This window comes from Solea solea, chromosome 4, assembly GCF_958295425.1.
Source record: "Solea solea chromosome 4, fSolSol10.1, whole genome shotgun sequence".
Classification (NCBI taxonomy): Eukaryota; Metazoa; Chordata; class Actinopteri; order Pleuronectiformes; family Soleidae; genus Solea; species Solea solea.
Genome location: NC_081137.1, coordinates 9,440,719 through 9,460,871, shown reverse-complemented (window position 1 = coordinate 9,460,871; position 20,153 = coordinate 9,440,719). Strand labels below are relative to the sequence as shown.

Genomic DNA, 20,153 nt, shown 5'->3' with positions numbered 1-20,153 from the left:
TCCCTTGTAAGTCGCTTTGGATAAAAGCGTCTGCTAAATGACATGTAATGTATGCTTTATTCGTATCTGTGTGTTTGCCCTGTGATGGACTGAAAACCAGGTCAAACAAGTCAACCTATGTCAGCTGGGATTGGCTCCAGCCCCACAACCCTCATGTAGAGGTTAAAATATTAGACAATAAATGGACTGACTGTTTGTACGTGTAGCAACCCACCTTTCTTTTGAGTCTTTAATCTTGCCATCAGCCTGGTCAGCTCCTGCTTGAGATGGATCTCCTACTTTGCGGTCTGTGATGTTATTAGGAACATTATGGACATTAGTGTCATTTAAAACAAGTGTATAAAACACTCAAAGTAAATGTGAGAGAGGAAAAGAGGTACAGTAAGCAGGGTTTTATTGATTGATCAATAATTGCATAATGACCCGATTTGATTTCAAAAACGCCCCGACAGCACCATTAATAAAGTAAAGTAATAGGCCTTCTGTGTAAGAAAGATTTTGCTTACCACTGAAGCAGTTCAAGTTAATGTAAAAGCACCCAGTCGCTAGTGCAGCCACAGCTAACATTAGCAGTGAAGACGTTAGCAATTTAGCGAGCCATAGCAAAGCTCTTCGCCAAACTAAACTGGAGGAGACTGACAAGCTACTTTAGATGGACCTGATGTTTTATTGTGTTTGTATTTTCTAATTATTTGGAGTTTGACAAAATAACACAGCAGAATGTAAATGGCTGCATCCATTGCATCTTAAAGATAGATTGAGTAGGGCAGTGGATAGCGCAGATTTAGCATGTCATATTGATTTGATGAGGTTCAATATTGAGTGTCAATAATCCCCATGTAATATTTAATTCTTTGTTTTAACATTTTTAGGCACTTTGTTGTTCTGGTCCTGAGAGGAAAGTTCAGCCAGGTAGTGTCCAAGAAAACGGGGAAACTGATCCAGAAAAAGAATGTCGTTTTAAGGTAATACGTCTTGTCATTGTGTTCTCTATATCTGTGTATAGTCAGTATTAAGTTGCTGTGAGTGTGATTGGTAGTTTGTCTGTATGTGGGCCTGTGATGGACTGACAAAGTGTACAGGGTGTACCCTGCCTTTTTGAGAATGAATGCATGTAGCCACTGAGTGCAGGATATCCCTTGCCAATGTTAAGAAAAATATGCTGAATTTGGCGTACATAGGACAGGAACATGTTTTATGTTTTACAAAACTTTGCATTTGTCAGTTGCTGAAAGTGTAATACATTGACTTTAATAAAAACATTATTTTGTAAAGCCATCTTTTGCCAAGCCTCTTCATTGCTAGCAATTTTAATTTTGGAATATATATAATTTTTTTTTTTAAATACTTAGCAGTGTGATACTGAAGACCATATTCTACCGTACCGTAATAACTTTTACAGCAATAAATTGTTTATGGAGATTACAGTAGGAACATTTAAATAACAGTATAATGGCAGCTAATTGCTCACAGTATTATACTGTAAAGTTTATATACTGTACAGCACAGTACCGTTATATTATTTACAGTAATAACCTGTTTGTGATCACAGTAGAAAAACAGTAAAATGCTGGCAACTGTAGCTGCCAGTATGTTACTGTTATTAAACAGGGACAATTTATAGGGTGTAGAAAAGTGCTATAGAAATACAGACCATTTACCTTTGCACCTCCTCTAAGCTCTGTTTAACCCTTGCAAATAAATATGTAGTGTCACTGGAGAATTTGATCAATCACTGGGCAGTATCATAGAAAGAGGGTGCTCTAATTGGCTGTTTCACAACACCTATTCTGCTTACAGGTCCTTCCCACTGACAACAACTTCTTATATTGCAAAGAAAACCTAAAAAAGGAGAGAGATTGTGTAAAGGTCACAAGTCACAGTGCTGATCTAATGAGAAGGGGCTCAGGACAGAGAGCTATGATCCCAAAACAACTATAATAACTATAGGTGGTGTAGCAGGTGCAGCCACACCAGGGCCCGCAGGGAGAAGAGGGCCTGGGATTTATAATTTATGCTGTGCTATGGAGATGGTGTTGCACCACTCTATAGTAATGCATGGATGAAGGGAATGAGAGATTGGGGCACATGTTGGAGCCTGTGCGGTGTATGAACAATGGAAATTCCGCAGCTGGAGAACGACATGCATAAAGCTGTGCTCTTTTGGAGACAAATGCTGGAGCACATTTGTGAGAGAATTTGACACTGACACTGGCAATTTGCAACCTATCCTTTCAGGGACACAGTGGAAAATTTCTTGCAATAATCGAGCAACTGGCAAGTTGTGACCCTGTGCTGTAAGAGCTGATTAAACGGCCCAAGGGGTCAGTTAAATACCTCAGCCCCGCTGTCCAGAATGAGCTCATGGATGGCAAAAATAAGGCTGTTCTCTGTAGTATCATCATTTGATGTGGTTTAGGCAGATTGTATCAGTTTATGTATGGTGCTGTTTTTTGTAATTATCACAGCTCACTTCAGTCTCATTGGCCACAATGGCCAGTCATAAAAGCTTGCACTAGGGCTCGTTGTTACTGCACAATGGTCAACTGTTTAGCCTGCAATCCTACCTACTGCAGCTTGAAACACATATTCAACAATTACTCATATAGAGTGTAAAATAAATCATCAAAAAAATCATTATTATTATTATTATTAGAATTATTAGTCAATCTGTCTATGCATTTAGGATTACAGATCAAAATTCAAGATGAGTAAAAAACACTCCTTACCCTCTCGTGACAAAGCTTCCAGGATGTTGCGGCATGCTGTGGCCAGGTCAGCGATTGATTGCCACTCCTCCTCTGTTGAATCTGTTGTTTCTGAGAGAACTAAGAAAAATAATTCAAACTTATCACACTTTCATTTAAAAACACACCTCAGTGTAGCAAATATAGTTTGGTAATTACAGCAGAACATCCGGCAGATTTACTTTGGTTATGGACAGAAGCAAACCACTGGGGGGTGCTGCTACACTAATGCTGGTAAGATCCAGGGTTTGGTAAAACCCTTTGGTAAATTCATGGATGCAAATTTAATACTGATCTGCTAAAAGATTTGAAACAAATCAGGCTTCCTTCAAGTGAACATAAAGAGCCCCGCCCCCATATAAATCAGAAGAATGTGATGAGAGGCTGAGCACATCTGCTCTTATGGCTGTTCAATTATGAGTTTCATAGTCTCAGCAGTGGCAAAGCAGATGGTGTAAGAGGGGTTCCTTGATTCAGGGCTGCCCAAAACTCCACCCCTCCCTCCCTTCCACTATCCATCTGTCCCCCTTTTATTCCAGGCCTAGCAGGGGGTGGCAGCGGTGCAGGGTTGATATTGGATTAGTGTACTGAATAGGGGGCAGTGTGGATGAAAGAAGAGGGACAAAGGGTAATGCAGTGGGGGGACAAGGGAGGAAAATGACAAGAGAGGTAGAGAAGAGAGACAAAAGCAATAATATAAGGCTCAAGTCAGACAGAGATCATCTGCAAAATGTGTAATTGTTCAATTTTGGCATAATTGAAGTAGTTGTGCTCTGCAAAAACAGATTTTCAAGAAAGCAAAAGTCTTTTTTCTGTTCTTATTTTTTGCATAAAAAGAAAAATAATCCTGACAAGAAAAATTTGAAGTAGCAAAATAATACAATTTTAAGAAAACAATATCTAACTTTGTCTTATTAAGATTCAATTCAATTTATTTAAATAGCACCAATTACAGCAAATTTTAAGCTTTGGTTACTGATAAGCTAAAACAGCAGTTTTCATGACAGGGTTGGTGCATGTGCAATTATAAGAAATTTGTTGTTAAGGAACACAATACACTGAAGAGATGCATCAATATGACTATTTGAGGTGCAATGCTGATACCAGTATCACAAACTTCAGTATTAACCAATAGCAATATCTGTATGATACAATCATCTAATATCTTTATTAACCTCTAAGCAACATGTTTGTGCTGATGCATTTCCATCTAGCTATAACCAGCCAAATCCAAAACATATACTGCCAGTTGGGTAAGCAAATTTTTCTTGGCTAGAATTTGTAAAACTGGTTTGTAAATCTAGCCACTTTCAGACTATGATGTTCCTTAAAGCTTGGAAAACATTTGAAAATGTAAATGTTTCATAAACAAACTAGGGTTGAGTGGTATGCTGAGATTTGAAATTACAACATCTTTCAAACACAGAATATAATTCCAAAATACTGATCTTCCACACATTCCCAAATTTGTCCCAAATTTCTTCAGAGAGGAGAGCAGACTCCAAAAGAATATGTGCAGTTATTCTCACTCTCAAAATTCTCAATTTGGATTTCCTGCACTATTGTTTTAGAACTGGTAATTAAAACTTAAAGGAAACTGGAATATTTTATAAAGACAAATTTAGGTGGAGTGCAAAACTCATTTTTTTCTTTTCAAACAAAACACTTTTACTGAAGAACACACTTACTACACTTAGACTTATTTTACTTTCTTGAAAATATATTTTTGCAGTATAATGCTACAACTATGCAACCATGATTGTGCGAGACGTCAGCCACCCTGCACACAATCTCTTCTGCCTCCTGCCTTCTGGGAGGGGATACAGAAGCACTCGTGCCCGCTCCACCAGACTTGCAAACAGCTTCATCCTCCAGGCCATCAGGAAGCTGAACTTTCTCCCCTCTCTCCCATCCACCCCTCCCTGCCCCTACAGAAACTCTGGTCTCTGAAGTTGCTGCTACTGTGTCCTACAGTTTTTCTTTCTTGCACTACTACATCACATCTCTTGCACACTTCTTTTTGCACTCCTACTGACATATATTCTTGAAAACTATAGCCTCTAAAGTTGCTGCTATTTTATTTTATTATATAACACATCCCCCAATGACAAATCCTGTGATTTTGAACAGTACTGATACTGAGTATCATATCAGCTAATCTCTTGTGTTCACTGTAATATATTGTATGTTGTGTTCAAGTTGAAAATCAGGAATAAGGCAACTTACTCTTAGTGATGGTGTTATGAAGACTTAGAGCTCGTGAATTTCGCTCAGCGCGGTCTACACATGACAACCGGGACAAGGAAAAAGCAGAGTCACTCACTGAAGCTCTGTCATCGGCAAACTCAGCTCCCATGAACTGAAGACAAAAGACAGACACAGAGATACAGAGGAAGCAACACTGTCAGTTGGGAGGGGAAGGGGAGTGTTGGGGAGAAAGCAATCAGATGTCCTCTCCTTTCATCTCAGTCTGTCACCTGTTCGTCTTCCAGGGAAACCTTGGGTTTTACAGCAAGGATCAGATCAGGTGTGGTTCCTCTCAGCTCCCGGACATTTTCATAGATGTGGTGTTCAACCTTCAGCCCCACATTGTCATACAGATGTCTAAAGAGATATGATGGGGGTAAAAAAAAACAAATATGCTGTTGATCCTTCAAAGCCTGAAACTTTGAAGGATCTTGACTAAGATTTTAACCTAGTTGACATTTGCTATCAAGCGCTCAAGGTGTCTTTCAAAAATATCATATATGATGCAATTCAGTCCAGTCATTAAGTTTTACTTTACTTCTAATATATAATATTAATGTTGGTGAACAGCTGCCCTCCAACATTAATAAACTCTAAACTCTCTCCCACATGACATCCACAACATTGACTCCCTTTACATCTTTAAATCCAGACTCAAGACACACCTTTATTTTTTTTTAGCTTTGAATATTGTATTTTTATTGCCTGTATTTTATTTATTTTTATTGTATTTCTCTGCTCTTTTAATCATGTACTATAAGGTGACCTTGAGTGCTTTAAAAGGCACACTTAGATTAAATGCATTGTTATTATTATTATTATTATTATTATTGTTATTATTATTGTTATTATCCGCACTAGACACCTCAAAAGCTGCTATACATCTTCTTAAGGACTCAGCACCAAACTCAGTCTAAAGAGAAGAGCAGTGTCAACTATCTACGATGACAGAGATAAGTATTTCAAACGTTAATTAATTAGACACATGTGTGCATGTTTGTTCTCCTGTAGCATGAGCTAACGCCAACTAACAGCTAACTGCTACAGGACTAAAAGGGAAGTATGTGTGTGTGTGTGTGTGTGTGTGTGTGCTCCCTGTCAGCACAATGTTAGCAGGCTAACAGCTTCAGTACGAGGGAAGTATGTTCATTATCAAAAGTGAGTCTAGTATAGTTTCTTAAGTAATTATCATTGCCTTTATGCTTTTTCATGTAAACATTGTCATAAGCAAAACAATGGAGTTATTGAAAATACAGTAAACTATTAATTATTAAAATTATCATATTCTTCATGTGTGTTGCTGGGATACATTTATCATAACTTTTCATGTCTTTGAAATTACTGTAGAATTTTTTTTGAAGTTTACATGGTCCATAATAATGTTGTTTTTCTTACTTTAGGATAAACCTCACCTGGTTAATAACAAACTAACGTCTAGAGCTGAAACAATCAATCGATTATTAATTTATTCGACATTTTTGTTAATCGATTAATCGGTTTGAAGCTCTTTTCATGTTTAAAACAAGATTGTTTAAGCTTCTTAAATGTGAGTATTTTCTTTATTTCTTTGCTCTGGATAACAAAGAATTCATTAAAAGTTAATCATTTTGGTTTGTGGACAAAACAAGACGTTTGAGAACATCATCATTTCCAGGTTTGACGAACACCGCTCAACATTTTTTTTAGGTTTTCTCATATTTTATGGACCAAATGATTAATTAATTATAAATACAGCAGCAGTTATATTACATGATCACACATTTTATTGTGCAAAACAATACCATTATAAGTATACATATACAATACAAGAGCTAATATATAGCAAGAAAAAGATACATGTATATGTGTGTGTGTGTACTAATACAATACAATATATAAAGTGCACATTGAATGCACAAATAGACAGTAATCACTGTAACAGTCTTCTTCTTTTCCTTTCGGCTGCTCACTTCAGGGGTCGCCACAGCGAATCAACCTCCTCCATCTAACCCTGTTCTCTGTATCCCCCTCTCTCACACAAACTAACTTCATGTCCTCTTTCACTACATCCATAAACCTCCTCTTTGGTCTTCCTCTGGACCTCCTGCCTGGCAGTTCCAACCCCAGCATCCTTCTACCAATATACTCACTATCCCTCCTCTGTACATGACCAAACCATCTCATTCTGGGCTCTCTGACCTTATCTCCAAAACATCTAACATGTGCTGTTCTTCTGATTGACTCATTCCTGATCCTATCCATTTTCGTTACTCCCAAAGAGAACCTCAACATCTTCATCTCTGCTACCTCCAGCTCTGCTTCCTGTCTTTTCCTCAGTGCCACTGTCTGTAGACCATACATCATCGCTGGTCTCACCACTGTCTTGTATATCTTTCCATTTCTTCTGGCTGATACTCTTTTATCACACATTACCCCTGACACTTTTCTCCACCCATTCCAACCAGCTTGAACACGTTTCTTCACCTCTTTTCCACAATCTCCACTGCTCTGGACTGTTGACCCTAAATACTTAAAATCCTCCACCTTCTTTATCTCCACTCCCTGTAGCCTCATGGTTCCACTTGGGTTCCTCTCATTCACACACATATATTCTGTCTTGCTGTGACTAACCTTCATTCCTCTCCTTTCTAGAGCATATCTGCACCTCTTGAGCTTTTCCTCCACCTGGTCTCTGCTCTCACCACAGATCACAATGTCATCTGCAAACATCATAGTCCATGGAGATTCCTGTATAACCTCATCTGTCAGTCTGTCCATCACCACCGCAAACAAGAAGGGAATCAGAGCCGAACCCTGATGTAGTCCCACCTCCACCTTGAACTTCTCTGTCACACCTACAGCACACCTCACCGCTGCCTCACAGTTGGCATACATGTCCTGCACCAGTCTAACATACTTCTCTGTATTTCTCTACCAGCATTCTTAAAGCAAATACTGCATCTGTAGTACTCTTTCTAGACATGAAACCATACTGTTGCTCACAAATGCTGACTTCTGCTCTCAGTCTAGTTTCCACAACTCTTTCCCATAACTTCATTGTATGGCTCATCCACTTTATTCCTCTATAGTTACTGCAATTCTGAACATCTCCCTTATTCTTAAAAATGGGCACCATCACACTTCTTCTCCATTCCTCAGGCATCCACTCACTCTCTAAGATCCTGTTGAATAGTCTAACCAGAAACTCTACTGCCTCCTCTCCTAGACACTTCCATACCTCCACAGGTATATCATCAGGACCAACTGCCTTTCCATTCTTCATCCTCTTCAATGCCCCCCTCACTTTATCTTTACTAATCTCTGCTACTTCATGGTTCATAGTAGTTACCTCTTCTACCCTTTGCTCTCTTTCATTTTCTTTATTCATTAGCTCTTCAAAGTACTCTTTCCATCTTCCTATTACTTCTGTGGCACCTGTCAACACATGTCCCTCTCTATCCTTAATCACCCGAACCTGCTGGACGTCTTTCCCATCTCGATCTCTCTGTTTTCCCAACCTGTATAAATCATTCTCTCCCTCCTTACTTTCCAACCTAGTATACAAGTCATCATATGCCCTTTGTTTGACCTTTGCCACCTCTACCTTTACCTTGTGCTGCATCTCCCTGTACTCCTGTCTGCTCTCTTCAGTGTCCTACTTTTTCTTTGCTAACCTCTTTCTCTTTATATACTCCTGCACTTCCCCATTCCACCACCAAGTCTCCTTATCTACTTTCCTTCCAGACGACACACCAAGTACTCTCCTACCTATCTCCCTGATTACATTAGCTGTAGTTGTCCAGTCATCTGGGAGCTCTCCCTGACCACCCAGATTCCTTCTCAACTCCTCCCTGAAAACCATAGAACAGTCTTCTCTTTTCAGCTTCCACCACTTTGTCCTTTGTTCTGCCTTTGTCCTCTTCGTCTTCCTTGTCACCAGATTCATCCTACAAACCACCATCCTATGCTGACTTACTACACTCTCACCCACCACTTCTTGGCAGTCACTGATCTCCTTCAGATTACATCGTCTATACAAGATGTAGTCTACCTATGTGCTCCTACCTCCACTCTTATAAGTTACCCTATGCTCATGCCTCTTCTGGAAAAAAGTAATCACTACAGCCATTTCCATCCTTTTTGCAAAGTCTACCACCATCTGTCCCTCTGTGTTCCTGTCCTTGATACCAAACCTGCCCATCACTTCTTCATCACCTCTATTTCCTGCACCAACATGTCCATTGTAGTCTGCACCAATTACCACTCTCTCACCTCTGGGGATATTCTGCATCACTTCATCTAACTCACTCCAGAATGTTTCCTTCTCCTCTAATTCACATCCCACCTGTGGGGCATAGCCACTAATAACATTTAACATCACACCTTCAATTTCAAGCTTCAGACTCATCTGGTTTGTTACAGTATTGTTACAGTACTGTACAGTATTGTTACAGTACTGTTACAGTAATCACTGTAACAGTATTTGACATAATAACTTATGTGGCATCATAACCTTTAGAACCAAAAGAAGAACTGGCTCATTGATCTGCATCTTCATGTTTACAGAGGTTGTAACTTGTGACCATGTGTCAAAATTACAAGCTAATACAAGCTGCAAGCAGACAGCTGCAGTCCAACCAGTTTCATATCAAATAAAAGTAATTGTTTTAACACAAAATAATGAAATGTGTACAAATGATGAGAAATATTTATTGACAAAGAATGTGATTTTGAAATCTTTGTAAAAAAAAAGATAATAAAGTGACTGAATTTTTTGTGACTGAATATTTGTTTTAAATGTAATATTTTATAGGACAACGTGGCTGATATGATGAGGCTGGTGTTTGAGGTTTGAGGTCATAAAGGAGCCAGAACATTTTGCAGAAGAGCCCCATCCCAGAGAGCCTATCATCCCAGGAGGAAGTGGTCGCCGTGTCAATATATTAAACAGTTGGATCAGGAAACCTCCTGGAGTATCCGGAAAACACAGGACGTGATGACGACTTGTATACTTCCACCCAAATCCTCCAGCAGCAGCAGACAAAGCTGTGATAACACCTGAGAGGAGAATCAGACAGTGTTGTAAAACAGTTAAATGCTGTTGTTGCTGTGTATGTTTTTGTAAATATTTTGAAATGAAAATATTCTGGTGAAAATGTTTGTCTTTCTTTCATTCATTATTTGGTCCATATGGTATGATTTTAATAGGCCTCTCATTTTTACATTACACTTCTGTACTTCATTAGATGTGATTAAGAATGTACTCATGTAATGTTCTGCCTCTCAAAGGCCCATCATCTGCACAGTTGTAAATATTTTTATGGTCTTATTACTGTAAAATTCTAGTTACAGCTAGGAGTTGACAAAATGGAGCTATATTTGAGTAGACTGATTTACTATCATTCAATACTATTTTGTATGAAATAATCAATCTTTCCAAACAGAACTGTTGAAATTTAGGGATTATTTTTTTTCTCTGCATACTTTACTTACTACTAAACATCTCATAGATTCAAAATTTGTATTTGTTATTCCTCATAAAGGCAAATTAAATGACTTTTCAGTTTTACTTTACAGTCTCACCAAGTCCAAAGCTCACTCTCACACACACACACTCTCCCTCTCTCTCTCACACACACACAGACACACACACACACACACACACTCTCTCTCTCTCTCTCTCACATACACACACACACACACACACACACACACACACACACACACACACACTCTCTCTCTCTCTCTCTCTCCTCTCTCTCACACACACAGTCTCTCACAGTTTAAACAGATGTAGGTCCCCACAACATTAGTAATGCATGTACACACAGACACACACGGAGCAGCTACTCACAGCATTGATGTATTTAAGAACTGGATAGAGCACCGCTCCTTTGGCTCCGTTCATTCCTATACTCCATAGGAATGAACGGAGCCAAAGGAGCGCATATGCCAAAAAAAGTTTCTGACAACACGTTTATTTCCGGGTTAGGGTCAGTCTTTAAACCATGGATTGTCAAAACCAACAATAGTGAATACAGTAAACTGAAAAGTATAATGACGTCATTACAGGTTAAAATGATAAATTTAATGGTTAATTTAATTGACCAAATTCCTGTGTTGTTACAGGAATTATGTTGTTTTCTTGGACGCTTTTTGCTTGATTTTCCATTCACTGATATACTGTATGCTAATCATCAAAAATGTTGTAAAATACAAAATGTTGTCGTCAAAGAACTCAGGGATTTTATATATTATTGTCCAAGAAAATAATGACAACATGAAATACTTTTATGATGATTAAAAAAAATAGATATATTAAAAAATTATTAACCATGAATTTGATTTTGGTCTCATTGCTATGCTTTGTATCTTGGTTTAAATTTCAGAGTTCAAATTTCTAACTGTTTTTGTATAGGTGGCTTACAAATTATGCTAACTTATCGTTATAATTAGTAATATGGTAATATAGTAATCATACAATATTAAAATAAAGTCAGGCCAGAAAAACTCTAACGTGATTCAATTATTAGGAACAATTACAACGTATTAAATTCATTGTGTTCATCACATTTATCAGTAACTTCATGAACCGATAGTGAGGATAAGACAAGCAGCCTCCCCGGGAAGGCTGCTTGTCTTAAAGTGACCGCAGGTTTCAGTGCACCACACGGTCACAGCTCCACAGTCCACACCGTCATCTGTGTCATGATGTCCGGGGCTGAACAAAGCGATAAAGTGCAGCATGTCTGTCTCCTCTCCTAAATCAATCGTTAATACATTGATAATAAGTTTGAAAATAAATGCTAATAAGTGACGAATGAATAAGTAAAACCTGCTTTGTCGTTATATTTTTAAAAATGTAAAAGAAAACTCCTAATTGCCTTAATTTCTTTACATTTCTTGTAAAGTTTTCACATCGTACGCTTCCCTGACAGTAGCGCCGTTCCCGAGACACCACATGACCACGCTTTGCTGTGCTCGTACACAGCTGTGACATCACTCTGAGAAATAAGATTTTTCTGGGCTTTTTATGGCCTTTATGAAGGTTTTTCAAATATGAAACTCCATCAATTAAAAATATAGAATATAAAGATCTATACATGCCTATGTCCATGTCTCGAGGTGTCCTGTGAACAGTTTTATAGGCATCTATTTTGTGGTCAATGGGAAAATTGCTTTTTGGGCCCATGAGTATTTTTTGTTGCAGTACCACCATGACACAATTGTCTTCAAGGCAGAGGGAGCGGTGCTCTATCCAGTTCTTATAATACATCCATGACTCACAGAGTTCAGGACTCTAACCGCATAGAGACAGAAAAAAATTAATTCTTACCTTTGTGAAATGTCCTGCTGCAGCCAAGGCAGTGGACGATGTTATCAGTTGTCTCTGTTTCTTGTGATTCTGGATCAAAATGTAAGGAGCAACGACAAGGGACGAAGCTACTGCTACATGCAGCTAATTGCTATGGCTGTTTCTGACATGCTTGCGGTTTTGCCAATCACAAGACCGTGGGAAAGCCGTCGTTGGCTGGCCAATCACAATACAGTCCGTGTTCTGGGGATGTGGTTTTGGTCTGAAACAGCACAGCTGATAAGAGCGTCAGTGAGGAGACATTTAGATTGACTCGTTGCAGCGACTAGGAGGTTTTTGACCATACAAATAACTTCATGTTTGTAAGTAGACCTCCATAACTCACATATAAGTGAGATAGGACCATGCTATGGCCTCTTTAAAAATTGTTTCTTCAAACTGATGTGATTTTAAGATTAAGATGTTTTTCTCTTGAGTTTAATGATTGTCGGATGCTTTCTTGACCCTCAGACTAGTGCATTGACGGTAAGGAAACAGTGCTCTCTGGTCAACACAATGAGCAAATTATGGAAACAGAGGAAAACAAGTGCACATTTTTTATAGAAATAATAGTTTTTATCAGTGACTATTATATCCACTCCTTATCAAAGTGAGTTTCACATATAAATCATAATTCAAACACTTGTGCATTAAAGGGATAGATAAGTTTATTTTAAGTATGAGGTAATACCTCATAAAGGTATTTCCACATAGGCTATATTCAGAGAGCAAGAGATAGGTGGGATTATGACATCATTGTTTTCCCAAAGTAGTGTATTGATATGAAAACGCAATGGTGGTGTTTTGAGACTTATTTTCCAAAAAAATTGTCTTTTAGGGCTCCGAAAATTACATTTTTGTGTGGATAAAATGTGCAAATGATATTTAAAAATTAAAAATTAAATAAAATAGTGGATTCTCTTGAACTTGTTTTTGTGTGTACAGCCCACACAGTCCACCTCCTCTGTTGAGTTGAGTGGACTTCTTTCACTTCTCTTTCAAACCATCTATCTGTTTAAAGTTGACTTCTGTCCAGATGAGCTGACTCTTTCATGTGTTTATGCAGTGGTTTTTTGGCTTCACCAATGTAAAGTTCAGTCCAATCCTCGTTACACTACAGACACCACATTTCTCGGTTTTGTCCTCTGTCATGAAGTGTTGCAGGGATGTAGTGTTTGTTAAATAAATCCTTCCAGGTTTTTCAGAGACTCAAGTAACATACAGAATAACAATGTTGTTGCGTTTATTACTGTTTTTATTCTTGTCTCATGTCCTTGGAGATTTTGATGAAGGCCCAGTTTAGGTATATATATATACACACATGTTTTAAGTACTTCCCTGATGTTTATCTGTTACCTTTCCCTCCTTTCTTGTGTGTATGTTGGTGGACCAGTGGTGCACTGAGTTTGTGCTCCCGTGAGTGGTCAAACAACAGATACTGGTCGATGAGTGTTGGTTTCCTGAATACTTCAATGTTGAGGCTCCCGTCTGCTCCACTGTCCACTGTACACCTTACAATGTACACTCAATACAGGAAGGCCAGACTGTTTACCTTTAACTGAGGCGTAATGGCACCTACCTGATTGACACCTCCTTTGCATCTGTTGTATGATTACGATAGGCTTTCTCTTCCTTTCAAAGCTTATTTCTGGAGAAGCACATTCTTGTATGCTCAGGGGATGTAAGAGACCAGTGTGTGTCTTCATAAAAGCATCATCCTCCTCCACTATACTGTTATCTTCAGATCAGTCTTCAGATGAGTTGGAGTTGGACTATAGCTGGTCTGTTTCTACTTCTGAGGCCTCATCTGAGTCAGCCTCCAAGTCCTAATTTCCAAAGACCCCTGTGTAGTGTAAAGTCTTTCCATCTCCAAAATGACTACTCACTACACTACTGCTCATCCTTATAACTATGGGTGCAACGGATCAAAAAACTCACGGATCGGATTGTTCCGCGGATCAGAGTCACGGATCGGATCATTTTCCGATCGGCAAAAAAAGTCTGGCACAAGCACTTTCAGCATGTGTTTAAAGCCCTCGTTTTGCACAAGCGAATATGGCCTCATGTCTGCACCTATAAACACACTGATAGCGTTTGTGATGGCTTTAGCTCAGTCTGATTGTGCAACAAAGGGGCTGCTTAAATGCCGCGGTGATAAGCGGTTGTTGAGCAGCCTTCGTTTTCACTCCTGTCAGTGAAACACCGGGGTGATGTCGCTTCAAATGCGTGGCCATGCTTGATGTGTTTCCACTGTCATATGGCTTTCTTGTGCCACAGTGCCTACACACCGTCACGGTTTTATCCACTAACCTCTTTCCTTCGACATTATATTTGAAAGGGAAGCCAAAATGCTCCCATACAGGGGATTTAAATGACGCGGGGCGTTCAAGCTCCTCCGTTCCTCCGCTCGCCATGACCACGCTGTGCGTGCGCACAACTTTTTTTTTTTTTAATAAATCAATCCGCGGATCACGTGTGTGCCGAACCGAAGATATTGATCCGAACGGATCACGGATCAATGATGATCTGTTGCACCACTACTTATAACCATGGCTGCAGTGCAACTGTATAGTAGAACTAACTAGGCAAGACTCAAAACAAAGTGAAATTCTGTTTTGGTTCCTGCTGCTGAGGCATCTTTGAGGTGCTGAAAGGCTACTTATTGTTTTTATTCTTGAACGAGTTTATAACGCAGTGTAGCCTTCTAAGAAAAAAGTCTAATGGAGTTGGACATAAAAGACACAAACACACACACACACACACACACACACCATTATCCAACATCAATAGTGGCAAACACTACTATCATTTCAGTAGCAAGAAATGTGTGCAAAAAACAGTGAAACTTTGCTGCATGCTTTGAATGGGAAAAAGTAGCGCCACATGGTGGACAGATATAAACATTTCAAATTGAATGCTAGTTGTCCAATATTAAATCTTAACATAAAGAAATGCATTACTACTTTATGAACTTTTTTTGTGAATGAAATAACATCAATTAGAGAAAAAAAATTGATCATCTCCTCCCTCATAGTGGGACTGATTCATCTTTTAGCACAAGAGCTTTAAAATTACCAAGTGCACAGTTAGACAGTTTCTCCCCAATAGATCTCCCTGAGTTAACATCATTAGTATCATCATCCAAACTATCAACCAGTCAATTAGATCCCATCCCCACCAAACTGTTTAAAGATGTGTTTCCTTTAATTAACAGCTCTATATTAACTCAAATTAATCCATCCTTATTAACTGGATATGTGCCCCAAACGTTTAAAGTAGCAGTTATTAAACCCCTTCTCAAAAAAGCAACCCAGATATTTTAGCTAATTACCGACCTATATCTAATCTTCCCTTTGTTTCTAAAATCTTAGAAAAGGCAGTTGCTAATCAATTTTGTGAATATGTGCACATTAATGGTGCATTAAGATTTTCAGTCAGGTTTTAGATTAAACCATAGCACAGGAACAGCACTAGTTAAAGTTAGTAACGACTTTCTCTTGGCCTCAGATAATGGTCTAGTCTCTTTACTTGTCCTGTTAGATCTTAGTGCTGCATTTGACACCACTGATCATAATATTCTACTGCAGAGATTGGAGCAGACTCTTGGGATCACAGGTACTGCCCTCTGCTGGTTTAAATCATACTTATCTGATATATTCCAGTTTGTTCATGTTAATGATAAAGCCTCACTACAAACAAAAGTTAATTGTGGAGTTCCACAAGGCTCAGTGCTCGGGCCTATACTTTTTACCTTATATATGCTTCCTCTAGGGAACATTATTAGAAAGCACAACATACACTTTCATTGTCATGCAGATAACACACAACTATATTTATCAATGAGGCCGGATGAAATAAATCAGGTTGTTCAACTCCAGGAATGTCTCAGAGACATTAAGTCCTGGATGACCTGTAACTTTCTACTTTTAAACTGAGCTCATTATACTCGGCCCTAAACACCTCAGAGAAAAACTTTCTGATCACATTGTCACTTAAGATGACATCACCATGGCTTCCAGTTCTACTGTGAGGAACCGTGGAGTTATATTTGACCAGGAAATGTCATTTGATTCACAAATAAAACCATTTTCCAGAACAGCCTTCTTCCACCTGCGGAACATTATGAAAATTAGAAACATTCTGTCCTTACAGGACACTGAAAAACTAGTTCATGCTTTTGTTACATCTAGATTAGATTACTGTAACTCCTTATTATCAGGATGTTCCAACAAGTCTGTTAGAACCCTTCAGTTAATTCAAAATGCTGCAGTACGAGTTCTGACAGGAACTAGAAAGAGAGACCATATAACTCCAGTGTTAGCTTCTCTACACTGGCTCCCTGTACAGTTTAGAATTAAATTTAAAATCCTCCTCCTCACGTACAAAGCACTTAATGGTCAGGACCCTTCATACCTGAAAGACCTAGTCTTACCTTATCACCCTAACAGACCACTTAGGTCACAAAATACAGGTTTACTTGTGGTTCCCAGAGTCTGTAAGAGCAGAATGGGAGGCAGAGCCTTCGGTTACCAGGCTCCTCTCCTGTGGAACCAGCTCCCAATGACAGTTTGGGAGGCGGAGCCTCTCTCTGTATTTAAAGTTAGACTTAAAACTTTCCTTTTTGATAAAGCTTATGGTTAAAGCTGGTTCAGGGAAACCTGGACCATCTCTTAGTTATGCTGCTATAGAACTAGACTGCTGGGGGAATTTCCTGTGGTGCACTCACACTCACCCTCTAACACACAGGGTATGAATATTATTTTTTATATGTTATTAGGGACCGAGCATTCACACAGTGTGCGAGGACCTATTGTAATTCAAGGAATTATAATTAGGGACGTCGGCCATCTTGGATTTGGCGTCTATCTTGGTGTTTTACAAGTTTCGTAACTGAACGAACTTGTCTGAGGGCGTTCATCATAGGAACACAAAAAACGCGTCAAATTGTTCTAGACCCATCCAAGATCAAAAGTTATCAGAAACCTTCGCAGATTCAAAAGGGCGTGGCCACGGCAGCCATCGGAATTTTGGCAAATTTCGATGACTTGCCGCGAAGCAGGAAGTGCACTATAACTTCGCCATACTATGGCCTATCCGCACGAAACTTCTACGTGACACAAAAGCCCGCCCCTGAACACATCTACGAATGCAAACTTGACCCCAACACGATGTCAGCCATTTTGAATTACGCGTCTCGCCGCTCAACAGGAAGTGCCCTGTAACTTGCCCACATATTTACCGATTGGCTCAAAACTTGATATGTGAGACCATGGGCCCGCCCTGAACACATCTGCAAGACATCACCTGCACACAGGAAGTAGATCTTCAGGGCCCGCCCTGAACACATCTGCAAGACATGACCTGCACACAGGAAGTAGGTCGGCCGAAATAGGAAGTGCCCTTTAACTCCGCCAAACATTGACCAATCGGCCCGAAACTTGATATGTGAGACCAAGAGCCCGCCCTGAACACAGCTGCAAAGTATGACTTGCACACAGGAACACAGACTTCCCAGACAGGAAGTGACCTGTAACATTGCCATACGTTGACCAATCTGCACTAAATTTCAAATGTGTTCAAAAGTGACCAGGCCAGAGCACAGGGTCCAGGGCTTACCCAGCCTGCTGGCGGGGGCGGCGGCTGCCAGGTCCCGTACAACGCTGCTTGCAGCTTTAATTAACCTTGTTCTTTCTATCCCCAGTTTGTGTCTTTCCTTCCTTTCGGGCAGCCCATGGCCAAGTGGAAAGGGAACTTGGCTTGTAACCAGAGAGTCGGCGGCTCAAGTCCCCACCAGGCCAAAAGGGCTGGGGTACCCTGGAGCAAGGTACCCAACCCCCATTGCTCCCCAGGGGGTTCCCAGTTTGGCAGCCCACTGCTCCTAATTCTAGAATGGGTCAAAGGCAGAGAAATAATTTCCCTAAGGGGATTAAAAAAATATTACAAATTGAATTTAACTTTATTTAAAGATAAATGTGGGATCAAACATAATATTTTCAATGTTTTTCATTTGGACATTTGTTGTCCCTAGCAACAAATTAGATCAGTTTTTTGTTTTTTTTATCTGACACTAAAAAACTAGCAATGCATCAAAATCAATGTTGCTGCCAATCAATGGCCAATTTTAGGGCCTGATAATGATAATAACCAAATACTCCTTAAACTGTATTTTATGAAAATTATAGTATTTTTTTAATTTGTTTGTTTTTTAGATTTAGAAAAACAATGGAGTTGTCAAAACAAACTGGCCTTTAAAGGGATAAAAAATTAAAAAATATTATTAATATTTGATAAGTATATTTCAGGATGAAGTAGCTTTAAAATATTGAGTCGTTTAAAAATATAAATATGTAATGTTTTTACATCTGTTTTTCGGGAAGGTGGTGTTTTCTGCCACTAGGAACAAATTTGTAAGTTCTTGCATAACTTAGCCTAATTTAAGAAACTGAGATGACAGTTTACCAAAAATGGATATCCTCTTGTAAATTTGAGCTATACTTCAACACAGCCAAAATGGCTTAACAATAAAAAAAATGTGAGATAATGTCACCAGGAGCTTGTTAGGGTTAATGTGTTTTGTAAAAGATTCCAGCTCATATGTTCTGATCGTGATCCAGGTGTTGTCCACATATCTGAACCAGTGGCTAGGTGCAGTTCTTTTGAAAGGAGCCAAGGCTCTGCTTTACACCATTTCCATGAAAAGGTTGGCCCCCCTGTTTCTGCCTGTAGGATCCATCATTATCTTGAAAGTAGATGGTGGTCAGGCAGAGGTCAAGCAGGGAGCACAGTATTTACTGCTTCTGTGGCTGGGAATGCTTGACTTTGTTTACAATAGCTTTGGTGTTGTGTGTTCTTATCTTATTTTATTCTATTCTCTATTTTTAACAGTGCTGTGTGTGGATGCTGGAGCTGTTAATTTCCCAGAGGGAACCTCCCAAAGGGATTAATAAAGTCGTCTGTCTGTCTGTCTGTCTGTCTGTCTGTTGCCAAAGGTGGTGTTAAAATTATGGCTAAATGTTTTACAAAGACACATGTGACTGAGCTTGTACTGCTGATGTGGGGCTGCACATTGCATACTTTGGGAAGTCCATAGATGCAAGGAATAGAATCCCCAGTGTACAGTCAATAGTAAAACTGGTGATCATTGCAGCCTTGTAAACTTCTAACTCTGCAACATTCCAAATGACAAAACTCAAGGCAAAAACAGAAAATTGGTTTATGCAGAGCAATATAATGAGGAATGTACTGAACTTCACATTAAAGAAACTAAAAATAACCACTGCATAAATGCAGCACAGCACAGAAGAATCAGCACATCTGGACAGGACTCAGCTGTCCACTTACATCTGAAGGACAAAGAACACTCTTTTGATGATGAGAACGTTTGCATTCTGGCCAGGGGAGAAAGATGGTTTGAATGAGGAGTGATATAAGCCACCTAGGTGAACCTGAAGAAACATAATTCAGCAAAGAAGGGGGCTGAACACCAACTATCAGAATCCTACAATGATGTCCTGAGCTCTCTTCACTCACACAGCAGCAGACTGTGTGTCTCAGGTGACCCTAATAACCCTCATTCACATTTCGATTCAAGTGAAACTAACAAGCTGAAACTGGGTCAGGGGGTGTATTGTATTGTTTCACTTAGCAACTCTCTAGACAGGTTTCCAGGCTTCAGAGGCTAAAGTTAGTCAGAAAATAAGAAACCTCTAGAGAGTCTCTAAGATTGTGATTTGAGTACATTTTCAGTCGTAAAGATTATTTGGTGTTGTTTTTATGACACAAGGTCTTTCCCTGCTTCTGTAACACTCAAATGAATGCAGCAACAC

At 39.3% G+C, this 20,153-nt stretch overlaps 2 protein-coding genes across 7 annotated transcripts in view; both read right to left on the bottom strand.

Moving 5' to 3' along the window:
* zmp:0000001168 (signal-induced proliferation-associated protein 1) overlaps nt 1-20,153 on the bottom strand; it is a 60,116-nt gene that overhangs the window by 8,867 nt on the left and 31,096 nt on the right. For all 6 annotated transcript variants that reach the window (XM_058627150.1, XM_058627149.1, XM_058627153.1 and 3 more), the window contains exons 11-14: nt 5,225-5,351; nt 4,974-5,106; nt 2,730-2,828; nt 215-287 (exon numbers count right to left, since the gene is read on the bottom strand). In XM_058627150.1, the coding sequence (XP_058483133.1) occupies nt 215-287; nt 2,730-2,828; nt 4,974-5,106; nt 5,225-5,351 (432 nt within the window). The remainder of the gene's footprint in view (nt 1-214; nt 288-2,729; nt 2,829-4,973; nt 5,107-5,224; nt 5,352-20,153) is intronic.
* On the bottom strand, nt 5,361-20,151 carry LOC131458247 (uncharacterized). Its single transcript, XM_058627157.1, has 2 exons — nt 12,310-20,151; nt 5,361-10,031 (listed from the first exon to the last, which is right to left on the bottom strand). The coding sequence occupies exon 2, from the start codon at nt 7,866-7,868 to the stop codon at nt 6,945-6,947; it is 924 nt and encodes a 307-aa protein (XP_058483140.1). The 5' UTR covers nt 7,869-10,031; nt 12,310-20,151; the 3' UTR covers nt 5,361-6,944.